The sequence below is a fragment of the Accipiter gentilis genome, chromosome 9 (genome assembly GCF_929443795.1).
Source record: "Accipiter gentilis chromosome 9, bAccGen1.1, whole genome shotgun sequence".
Classification (NCBI taxonomy): Eukaryota; Metazoa; Chordata; class Aves; order Accipitriformes; family Accipitridae; genus Astur; species Astur gentilis.
In genome coordinates, this window is record NC_064888.1 from 13383616 (window position 1) to 13396386 (window position 12771).

The 12771-nt window shown below is 39.5% G+C and overlaps 1 protein-coding gene across 2 annotated transcripts in view; it reads right to left on the minus strand.

Moving 5' to 3' along the window:
• Positions 1-1411: 1411 nt before the first annotated feature.
• The window catches only part of NRG3 (neuregulin 3), a 430409-nt gene continuing 419049 nt past the window's right edge, over positions 1412-12771 (minus strand). For both annotated transcript variants that reach the window (XM_049809693.1, XM_049809692.1), the window contains exons 8-9: positions 10695-10865; positions 1412-4758 (exon numbers count right to left, since the gene is read on the minus strand). In XM_049809693.1, coding sequence (XP_049665650.1) covers positions 4251-4758; positions 10695-10865 — 679 coding nt within the window. In that variant the 3' untranslated portion in view covers positions 1412-4250. The remainder of the gene's footprint in view (positions 4759-10694; positions 10866-12771) is intronic.

Consider the following 12771-nt stretch of genomic DNA (forward strand, 5'->3'; position numbering starts at 1 on the left):
ATTCCAGGTCTGCTCTTTCAAGCTTTAATTTTATTTACTGCAGCTAGGACTCTGAAAGAGTTCTTCTTTGGTATTCATTTTCATAATTTCTTATAAGAGTAAGAAATGTTCGAGTAATGTCCAAAATTAGACTAAAGGAAGCTGGAGATGAATTGGGAAGAGGCTTTTAATACAGGAGCATATCTAGCACATGCCTGGTCATAACCACATGCCATTGTCTCATTGTTTTTGCAAAATATAAACCTGAAGCTGTAGTATTTTGATGAATAACATTGGAATTAGCCACATGGTGGTAAGTTTATTGCTGTTAGAGCCTGGTCAGTGATACTCAGTCCTTGCAAAAGATATCGGCCAATGAACCTTGCACTGTATTCCAGTGAGGGTGTTCACACACTGATATGAGTATAGTTTGCATAAGCAAAATGAAAGTAGCTCCATAAATCAGTGTAGAAGTCCTTACCTCATATGGTAGACTACTAAGCTTTGTGACACTAGACTGGACATTGACTACATCAGCTGAGAGTGTGGCTAGGTGGCTAGATACCAAAAACATTCTGAAGAGCTCTTTTTCCATGGATGTGTTTATTGATCTAAACATGATCCTACAAGAATTAGAAAGTTTCAGCTTTGGGTCATGGGTGTACTGAAGAGTTTTTCAGTGGTTAATGCTATGAAATGTGCCCATATTCACTTACATTTCCTACTTCAAATGCTGGGATTATCCTACTGTTGTTGTTGTTGTTGTTTGTGTTTTTGGTTTTTTTGTTTTTTTTTTTTTTTAGGGTTATTTTGGATTGTTTTCAAGAAATTCTATATGGACGTAAAAAAAATATCAGAATATACACCTCTCATAATTCTGCTCCACAGTATTATGCTGAAGAGACATAGGCTTTCTCTGTTCAGTTCAGAGAACATTCAATTTATTTAGCTAGCTGTTCTCCCAGTTTACTCAAGTGTAATGCTACATGTGTGAATTTTCACACCAGACTACACTTGGAACTTCATAGGTCAGATATAATTTTTAATTATGTTACAGGTAACCGACTGAGTTCAGAGCCTCTTTTAGGGGGATTACAGTCTGTTACCAAGGCTGGGAACAGATGTAATTTTAGGAATGAACTGCATTTTGCACTGACTCGCATCCCTTCCAATCCACTGAGTTCAATGGGACCACAGGGGTCAGAAGTAAAGCAAAATTTGGCCTATCATTTTGACTGTTTCAGTACAACGTTCTTTTGTGTCCTCTACAAAATTAATTGCCAGACCTCAGAGAAAATGTTGTTCCATTCACTGTAAAATAGGAGGGTCCACAGAGGAAAATAGTAGCATTAGAGAAACGCACAAATGACATTAAGGCTACCTAGTTTGATGTTTTCAACCCTTTTTCTTTTCCTCTGCAAACAATGACAGTTTCAACAGGATCTGAAGCGATACTCTTAACAAATAATACACTAGTCTGTCATATGGTTAATATTAACGTCTCTCTATTCAAACATGCTGAAAACTGAATAGAACAGTTAACATATAACAGTCACACATCCTTTGCTGAGTACAAGATCGCATCTCTAACATGAACTGAAGATATCCTCACCATTTCAGATCTTCATCTGTCATTCAGTCAAACATTTCATTCTCTTAAATACATCGCTCTTCCCCTCTTTCTGGGTCTTTCTGGCGTGCTGAGTGAACACATTCTCTCCATAAAGGCATTGCTTATGATATGGTTCTTTCTTCAACAGAAATCTTGCCGTGTGTTTCCAATATGCTGCCAAAGGTGAATTTGCAGAGTTTGGTAGGATTTGGGGGTGAGAAGGCCTTACATCTGGATCGAAAAGATTTAATTTTGAAACATCTGTTTGAGCAGGATTCTGCAATTTATTGCAGAGAGACCATCTCTTGATGAAATTAATAGTGAACCAGTAATGAATTGTGATCTTACTTCACAAATTATTGAATCAGAGCTTTATATAGTAGCCAGTTTTTATATTACAGGTATGTTCACAGGGCTTATGGGCAGAGGCAAGCTCACTTTAGTCATGTCCTGAGCTGGCGGGATGTAAACGGTGTTGACAGACAAGTCACACGACTGTAGGGATGCGAAGCTGAGCCCCACCTAATGCACCTCGTCTTTCAGAGGGTTTATTTGGTGCGGGCTTGGGGCCATACCCACCGCAGTCAGCTCAGCTCACGCACAGTGAGATTGTGCCCAGCCACAACATATTGCAGAAACATGTCAGGGTAAGACCGCTCCTCACGGTGATCCCACCTTACTGCTACAACAAAAGCTCTGTGTCATTGAAGAAGGGAGTCCGAACGAGGCATGCTCCGTCCTGGGGCATAAAGCATAATTTGCCCTCAAATATATTTTTATTGAAAACACACAGCAAAGATTACAGCCATAGAAAGTTCTGTAAACAAGACAATTTCATCAACTTTATCTTAAAAAAACCCCAAACCAAAACAGCAAAAGAAACCCAAAATAAGACTTGCTGAATGAAGACTGTGAATGGTGATTTTTTTTACTGCCTTAACAAAAAAAATGACATACACCTTCAGCATTTCTTCTCCAAATTTACTTGACAGAGGTTAAAATATTGCTTTATTCTGACTCAACATACAACAGCACTGTGTGATCGCTTGTGCTATTTTGGGAAGTCCTGAGACTTGTGAACTGGGAAGTCTGGGGCACATTAATAAATTTAACAATTAATTCGCTGCAAAGGAATGTTTTAGAAGATTCTGTATATGCTGTAATTTATTTTTTTTTTTTTAAATCAATCTTCAGACATTAACCAGGGAAGGCTATTTAGCAATTTTTTATTAGAGCCGATTTTCTTTTTCCCCATGAATAAGCAGATATTTTAATACTAATAAAACCAGTAATGTGTGTGTCACTGAACCCAATTCATTGCATTATTGGCATATTGTGTTACAATTTACGGGGGGAAGAGGGACTCAAAAGAAAGCAAATGCAAAAAATGCTTATGATGTGACTGGGATACGGCAAACAGGAAATGACATTTCTTCTCTAAGGCCTTGATCCCCCGCAGGGCGTGATTTGGTGGAAACCATCTGCTCTTACATAGCCCCATTAGAATCAGATCTGTGCATGCTTGTGGGTCTGCCCATACTGAACCATCTGCAGGGTTGAAGCTTTAAAGTTCAAAAGCCTAAGCCATGATTAATTAAAGTGACTGAAGAACTGAAAGCGGGAACAAATTAGGGCAGCGTGGACACTTATCGGCTGGATTTTGATCATATCGGATCTCCCTGACCCTCCTCTGAACAACCCATAATAAAAAATACGTTAAAAAAAATACGCACTCAGAAGTGCTCCTTGAGAGCTTACAAATGCCTTCGAAGTATAACAGTTTAGAAATGTTGAGGGGTCAGTAACGAACAATGGAGTTTACGTTCCCACTCAAGAAAACCCAAACCCAAAGCCAAACCCAAACCCAAACCTGTTGTAATACACACTTCTACACTTTCTCTTGTTCTTCCTTACTGTCCACCAAGACAGCTCTGATAGGCAAAGCTCAGAAGATGGAGCAGCTGCGGGCTCCTGACCACTGCATCTTTACAGACCCCAATCCCACTCCACGCTTGGCCAAACCCAGAGCTCCTCTATGTTTCCATTGACTTTCTTGGCCTGACTGACACATTAAAGTAAGGTCGAGACTTAAGCATCTGGCTCAATTTAGGGATTTATTGTCATTCCACCGTAGGTCCCTGTGCTGCTACCTCAGAAGTAGATGTCTGCGTGCCTGTTCCCGTGGTATGAACCTGGAACCAAGAGGAGAGGGGAAGAGGGAGTTGGGTCTGTTGCCAGGGTCACGGGACTTGCTCCCCAGGGTCTGAATCCCCAGCCAGCAGCTCAGTGCAGCGCTGCCATGAAACCAGAAATGAATCTGAGAATGGTCTTGGCCTCCACTGAAAAAAAGATGCATAGCCTAAGCCTTCGGACAGCCGAACGGGACTGTGGTAAAATGCTCTGTAACTGAAACTGTATGTCTAATCCTGCCTAGAAAGCACCTGATGTACGCTTCATCCCTCCTGGAACTTTTCCCTTAAAAAAATATTTTGTTAAAAAACACTATGATATGAGGGCGATCGACTATTTGGTTTCTTCTAAGTAGATGCTCTTAAATTAATGCATATAAATAATTTGTATTTAATTTCCTCCCTTCCTGTTTAGCAAAGCATCGAATGCACAGATCTCTGGTTTCCCCTCCCACAACCCCCACACAAAGTCACTTGGTCAATACCGAGTCTCTTTGCGTTTCGCTTTTTAAGACAAATTGTGCCTCTCGCTCTGACTTGGCCATGGGGCTCATGGGCAGAAAGGCCGTGTTTTCGCTCGCACCGCTCTCTGCTTCTACGCTCGCCAGTTCATAGTCCTCCGACCGCCTCGCGTCCGTCAGAATCCGAATCTGCTCCTGCACAGTTTCTAGCAATATTTTCACTTCATGTTGTTCTGCTATAAGACAATTACTGACTGGGGAACTCACATTGACAAGTTCAGCTGAATAGGAGTTTTTGCACCATTTGATGCCTGTTACTTCAGAAACATTTTGCATTTGCATGCAGGCTTCATCCAAGCCCACAGATGGGATGATGGGAACGGAGCTGGCCCTTGAAGATGAATAGCCGACCAAGTCCTTCTGATCCACGTTATTAAAATAAGGGGTCGTCTCTCTTGAAGGCAGTTGCATATTTATTGAAGTATTCTGAGGAGTTTTTAAACCACTGGATGAATACCTGGAAAGAGTAAAAAGAAGTTTTTGTTGTACATCAAGCAGTCAGATGCAACCGGCAGCAGGAATGCTGTATGAGACTCAGTGAACTGTGCTGAAAAGATATATGTCATTTTTCCCTCGTCCTAGAAGCACTTGTAATAGTGTGGCCCTGGGGAAGATAACAGACTTGGGAGACCTGGTTTTGATTCTCAGAGCTGCTGGTGGCAAACCACTGCTTGTCTCTCGGTCTCATTTTGCCCACCAGTATATAATGACAATTCCTTTTTAAAAGATTTCAGGAGTTATCCTGTACTATTAATTTTCTTTGAAATTCAATTTGAAATTCCATTCCCACATTCCTAACTGGGGAAATGGATTGATGCTTTCTTCAACATCAGAACTCTCAATGTCAAATGGCTATTTTAGGAAAACACTTAAAAAAGGTGCAGGAAAAAAGAACTTGAAACAAAACATGGTTGTGCAGTCTTCATTTACATGGAAATGATTGCCTGCGCTCCCCTTCAAACAAGCAGAGCATCTAAGTGCAATGTACCTCTGAAAAACATGTCTTTTTTTCAATAGCCCATACTCCTAATGTTGGCCTGATTTGTTTTCTTAGATCTCATCCGGAAATAGAGCCAATGTATTGTGCTTGAGCAAATGTCTGTATTTCCCTGATACTGTAATCTTGTGTTTCAAAAAAAAAATCCTTTATCCTCCATTAATACATATCATAGCATGATTTTATTTATTGTGAGGCAACTTTGGTGAATTTTTATCAATATTTCCATTTTGTTTCAAAGTCAAATTCATTATTCTGGTCAGAAAGTGTTTTCATTTACAGGAAATACTTAAAAAACAGAAATGGAAAGTATACCAAATATAAAATAAAGGAAACAATGAAAAAGAAAAAAAAATGTTTCCCATCTAAGAAGTAGTATTACTAGAAATTTGGATCTCTAAGAGTGACTATATTTACTAGTCATGATTGCCAAGGACCACAGACATCACCTTAGTACCAGAACATATTTTATTTATAATCAGCTTTGTGACCATATCACTATTTAATAAAGCAAGCTAATGGTGAAGTCTAATATGTTTTACCTATGGATGAGGAAAGCAACATTTAGATCTGGTGTGGAAGGCAGGTGCTCTGAGCTCTGACTTGAATGGTATTTTTCTGAAAGCTGCTTAAGCCTGCTGGACTTCACTAGGGATATCCTTCTACTCACACGTGCCTTGCTGCTTTTTGGCATTAGCAGAAAGACAACTAAGGAAAAGAAAGTGAATTGCACGAAACAGCCATAGTCCAGTATCAGCGCACGACGCTAATTAACCGGAAAGGCTTCTTTGGCCCCATCCTCCTGGCGAGCTGTCGGACAGGAGAAAGAGAGGAGGAGAGATCTTCAGGCTCATTTCCAGCAGAGTGCCCCTGGCTTGTAATTAACTCGTCTATGGTGGCACCGCGTTCGTACAACTGCTCGACACATTAACCTGTACACGTGCATGCATTCAGTTCTGTGCAGCCCCTGTACGAAAACTCTCCAGGCATCCTCAAAAGACCAGAAAACACAACTGGGAGGTCTGTGATAAGGAAGAAGTGTTCTGATCTCTGCTGCTGTCTGATGGAAAGAGGTACTGCTTTGGGAAGTGGGACCCAGGGGAATAATACAGCAAGTGGCTTATTTGGATGCATGCTAGAACTTCTTGTACATGCTATACAGCTGCGTTTATGTTTTACATCTGAGCCAGCAGAGACTCAGCTTTTGGTTAATTACATTTGCACTACGCTTAGACACACTTGTAGCCATTTATGGAGGGCCTTTTTACAACAGTTTTCAAGAATCGGTATGAATGAAATACTGATCAGGGATATTATTCCCGAGGGAGGACAATTAAAAAAAAAAAAAAAATTAAAACAAAACAGTGCAGACCTTTGGGTTGTGCCCATTCTTGTTTCCTTTGCTTATTATATAATTGTTCAAACGACTATAGCTGGAGAGATCGCATCAGTTGCATTATTCCCTTTTTTGGTAATTCGGGCCCTAAATATATTCTGGGCTGCACCCTGAAAACAAAGGGAGTGAATGTTTTTAATGAATTTCACATGCAATGGATGTCTTATATGGATGACATATAAGCAAAACCAAGAAAAGACTGAATTAAAATGGGTTTGGTGAGAAATCAGTAACATTTGCCAATTCCATGACAGAGGTTCAATTATTCTTGGTATTTTGAAAACTAATTGGCAGCAACGATAACATGTAATGCAATGCCTGGCATATTTCCATAATATTTTTTGAAGTACAGACAGACACACCAATTTTATGTGAGAACTACATGTTTACCCCCTGTGCTCACAGGACTTCCAAAGGAGGACTAAGGCTGAATTAAAGCACATACACTGCGTGCAACAGGCAAGGCATTAAACTAGTAGGGATATTACATCTAAACCATTTGAGACTCAGCTTTTGGTTAATTACAAACTGATCCATGCTTCTACTTGTGACACCAGACTGCTGCTGTTTTCAATAGACTGAGACTTAGACCTATAATTGCAGAATCTTAATTACTTTTTCCTATAATTAACTTTCCCAGCACTACAGTTCCTTCTAAGAAAGATCTGGTTTTTTATCTGAAAATTTTTGTCTGAATGTGATCATTCACGTGCATGTATTTCAAAGTGCAGCTCTCTCTCCACCCTCTTCCTAAAAACAAGCAAAAAAAGAAACTCAAACGTTTATAAAATATGCAACAATAATTATGTTATACTGTGTTTAGGAGTCCAAATTAAAAAATGAAACTGAAAGAAGCATAATACTTTTACTACCCCCTTCAAATAGACATTAAGGAGAGACAGAAGGGATCGGAATTTAAAATAGAAAATGTTCTTTATTTAGCATACTACCAGTAGCTTTGCTATAAGCTCTATTGCTATAGGTGTTCAGTATATGAGCCTGACGACAAGGTCCCATAAGATGAATGGGAGTCATTCCAGCGGCACTACCAGGCTTCGGTTCACCTTCGTAAGCACATATACCTATATATACACACACCCCATTTTCTACCTGTAGGTATGACACATTGGGTCTTTCATACATGAACACAGTTATATCTGTATATGTACACGTTGGGTCTTTCATACATGAACGCAGTTATATCTGTATATGTACACATTCACAGGCTATAAGGCACTACTAACTCTTCATACTGTGTAACGCAAACAGCTGTCACTGAAAGCGTGCGATCAAACTGCTGTCCACTTCCCTGCATGTAAACTTGTGACACCCTCAGGGACTCGAGTCAGTCTCTGAGATGTGACTGGCATGGAGAGAGTTTGTTTTCTTTAAGCCCCTCATTTCAAGCAGGTTTTCCTACTCCTTCAAGTAGCATACTGATTAAATAACGGATACTAGCTGTATTTGACTCAAACTCTGCAAATATTAGATCCTGTTGCAAATAATGAGATCTGGTGCTTCCTGAAGGCAGCAAAAGGTTCCTTCTCAATGTGGGATGGGAAGAGGAGCACTTTTACAGGACTACACAAGAACTAATCAGGTAAATTAGCCTTTTTTTCTATCAAATGCAAACATAGAACACCTGACTAAACTTCAGCCAGAGCTGCTGATGGATGAACTTCAGAAGGCTCACAGAATTAGGGAGATAAACTGCTTTGATTTGTGCATCCCTATAGGGAAAGATGGAGGTGAAAAGGGAGAAGAAAGGTAGGTGTGTAACTTCTGCAGGAGACAAGGGAACTTGGCATTTGGGCTGGAAAACTAATGAGAATACCAACACTATGAAACTAGCAGATATTTAGATGGTAAAAGTCATCTGATTTGGGGGAAACCTCTTCCTAAGTTAGAAGAATTCCACATAAAGTAGAATTAGTGAATTATTTTTAGTTTTTGTTCAGACATAAGATGCGTACTTAATATTTTGGTTGAAGAGATTACTTCATTGCTGCAACACAAAATAACTTGCAAAAAGTTTTTTACACTCTTAAAAGACTTTACTTTCATAAAAACCATCATCAGTAAAACATCGTAATACAGTAAGATCAAAGAATTGCTTTTGTTTTCATGCCTAACATTGACATTTAAAAAATTCATTTCCATGGGTACTAGTGGAAGACTTTTGGTGTCATATTTGTGATACAATCTGTGTCAGAAATTGCTGTGACTCCCTGTCACAACGCTACCTGCTGATGCACTCAGAGGAACTCCTTCCGAGAAAGACCCCATCATTAGAGTCGATATTAGGAAGCTCTAACTCTACAGACATCCTTAGCGCACGAAATATGGATGAAGTGCTTTAGTGGACTGAGGCCAGAAGGGGTCACAGTCTGGTCCAAATATCAACCTTTTGCAGAACGGCAGATTTAAAATATAGACCAGTACAAGATGATACTTGTAATATCACAGTTTCCTAGAGACGAGTAAATACAACTGCCCACAAGACAGCTTTGCCGTTTTCTACGTCCCTTCTCAACCTAGAGAGAGGCTGCAGCGCTCTCCAGAGCCCGTGTTACCAGACACTGCCACTGACGAGGGAAGGCTGTTAGCCTGCCCCTTTCAAGAAGGCTTGCATTCAAAGTCACAATTTTTGTAAGGAATTAATTGTACATACATTATCATACCAACGAACAAAAATATATTTACTGCAAGAAGTAATAATCAAGTTTTTCCTTAGAAGAAGCAAACAGAAACAATGAAAGAAGTAAGAGACAGATTTGTACTTTTTAAAAGAAATCACCAGATACCCAAACCTTTTGCTGCTTTGCTTTCTCCCTTCCAAGGTAAGCCCTGTTCTTCGTCTGTCTTTCCTAATTACTGCGGCCAACTTTGTTAGGTAGATTCAGCTACAAAACATTTTGTGAGCCATGTGCCCCTCTCACAGAGTACCCCAGACTGGGCCAGCCGGCTGCAGGGCGGAAAGCGTGGCAAGGGAGGCGTGGGGGGACCGTGTGCCTGCGCGCGTGCCCACGTGTGCAACGACACACGTGTAACGACGCTTATTCGTGGTCAGCACTTGCGGCTGTCATTTCCCAGGAGGTGAGAGTGGACAGTGATGGGAGCTCCTTCCCTGAGAAAAATTAAACACGTAGACGACCTCAGTTCTGCACTTCATAAAGCCAGTTCTGATGCGAAAAATGTACAGCTGCCTTCTCACACTGTAACTATTCACCTTGCCACACTTAGCTGGGACTTACATGCATCCAAATGACACTGGTGGTGTTTTATTCCATTCCAGACATCACTCCTTGTTTTACATATAATATGTTTGTAGTGATTCTGGGAAGTCTTTGGAAATCTATAGGGATATGTCAACATTATGCAAAATACCTCAGCAATTGCAAAAGACTTCAAAGGCAGCTGTAGGTGCTCAGGAGCACTTCTGAAATTCAGACCTTATGTACAGCTGGAGCTCACATTCAATATTCTAATAAGCTGAATTAAAAAAGGAAAAATACTGGATTCTTTGTGCATTTTCAAAGACAAACCTGTGTGAAGTGATCGGACTTCGGTCTACAGCAAACACACTTTGCAATGCATATTGATTTATTTAAAAAACAATGTAAATTGGACTTCTGAATTATTTTCTCTTATTTGCCCAGTGCTGACGGAAGCAAAAAATGCTCTGCAAAAGTTACTAGAGCATCATGGCACCGCTAGAAAAAGCATCAGTTACACAGAGTAACGTTGCCAATCACTTACAGTTTGTTCTAATCACTCCTTCTAGAGCCTTTGAAAGGCTTAAAAAGAGCAGCCAGCCAAATAAAAATGTATTACCTTCAAAGAGCCAGTACGCTGAAAACATTCTTCTGCTTTCAGTACTATAAACCCTGGATCCACAGTACACTACAACAAAGTTGGAAGGACTGTAATGGCAAAGCATATGAACCACGTAACAGCAGCCATTCACAAACTGGCTCACTTCAGTTATGTTATTACTTACCCGTGACAAGGTATTGTGTCCTGGTCTGTGATCCTTGACTCTTCTAGCTGTTGATATGCTGGTCCTGTAATTCCATTGAACCTACCCCGAGGTAAGGGAGGAGTCCTCCGAAAGGCATTTCTATGTAGCATCCCATTTTTTTGTCCTGGGCTGCAGCATGAAGAGAGACTTCTAGGAACAACACCAAGAGTATGGTAAAAATTATCACAGCAAAAGCGTAAACTTCTGCAAAGTAAAGATTCAGGATCAATAACGCATGGATTACTCTTTTTATAAACTTTGCTGTGGCAGTGTATGACGTCAGTAGAAATTCTCTAGGGAAATACAATACTATAATCCGCAGTTAGCTGCTGTTTATGCCATATTTAATACACCACCTCTCTTCTAGGAATGAAAATAATTGCCTGGTATAGTAAATGTTTTCTTGTACTTGATGAAGGATGCTTCTTTTTCTCCATGCTGCATACCATAATGCTGCTATATAGAGTTGACTCCTCAGATACTATAAACAAACAGCACAGCTCTATCATACCTACATCTGAGCTCAAAATCGTATCTTAAATTGAGAGCCCATTATATCATCTATCAGCCTACGAGGTGCTGCTTCCTGATACAACAACATTAAACTGGGAAAAAAATACAAGTGAAGAATATGAGTGAAGCTTATGAACTGCAGCCTGAAGAAACCGTCTACATCACAAGTTTTCTCCACGTTGAACAAGATTTCTTTTCTATGTTGTTTTATTCTTGTTTTATATAGAGATTGTTTTCTTGTTTATATACATTGATAAATACTGCATCGTTTCTTTATGTGATATAATACAAACTTGAACGTGATAAGAACAAGTAATAGTTTTCTACTTATTTAAGAAAATTGCTTTTGTAAACATTTTTGTAGTGTTTTGGAAGGAGAATGGATTTTTTCCATTTTGTGCAGGAATTAAAAGGTATCTGGAATCCATAGTTTTGGTATATTAACCATAAATTCAGCTGTTGCTAATGCAAAAATAAGGGAACACAGAGTTAAGGCAAGACATAACCTATTTCTACTGTTAACAGGTCACAGTACTGCATGGCGTGACTGGCTATCTGTTTTCCAGCTACTCCTATTTCTCTTGACATCTCCTGGGTCTCAGAAATGCATATGTATTACCTAATATTCTGTCACATCCTTAATGTAGATGCATTTTAAGAGTCATTATTTTTGGTTACATGAATAATTTCAACTTCTGATACAATTCAGCTATGCAAAAGACTTTTGATAAGTTTGCTTCTCTTTTCCTATTATAATGTGACCTAAAAGCAATCTGCATTTTATACCTAGCGGGAACTTTGTTTATAGTTAGGGCCACATCTACTCCCAAAGCAATTCTTGCTTGGACCAAATATCTTGGACAAATTCTCTCGGAGAGTACATTTCCATTAAAACCGACCTTTTCTCCCCAAAGTCAAAACATAAGAAATAAATTCAACAGTCTCTATCCTACTGCTCAGGCTAGCAGTGTTCCATCATGGTCTCCACTCTGTTCTCTTCCACACTTTTACTTTCCTGGTGCTTTTTAATTGAAAAAATCAATAACCCATAGCAATAGCACTCCCCCAAGGATTTTTGATGTTTTCTTAAATAGATTTTTCCTTAGCTATTAAGGAGGCTGTGAAAAAAACTTTCTTAAAAAACTGAAGTACTGGCCTTTCAATTCTGAAAGCTGACTTCAAGTTGTGAGTTACAGTTCATAATCTGTAAAATTACATCAGCACGTCACAAAACAATTGACAATTTCTGCTTAGGAGAGTCTGAGATTATTGCATCTTGAAAGATGCAGCTGAATGAATAATCTGTGATGGATAATGAATTTCAGGGGTTTTTATTGATTGCAGTATATTCATCAATGTACTATAAAAGTCAACATACTGATTAACTTAACAGACTTGATTACCAATATTTGAAACTAGAAATCATTGTTTAATTGTGGTTGGTTTGATGCCCTTGCGCGTCTTCCTTGTCGGATGAGAGCACATGGTCTCCCATCTAGTAGCACACATGCAAATTTACAAGAACTCTGCATTTGTAGTAGAC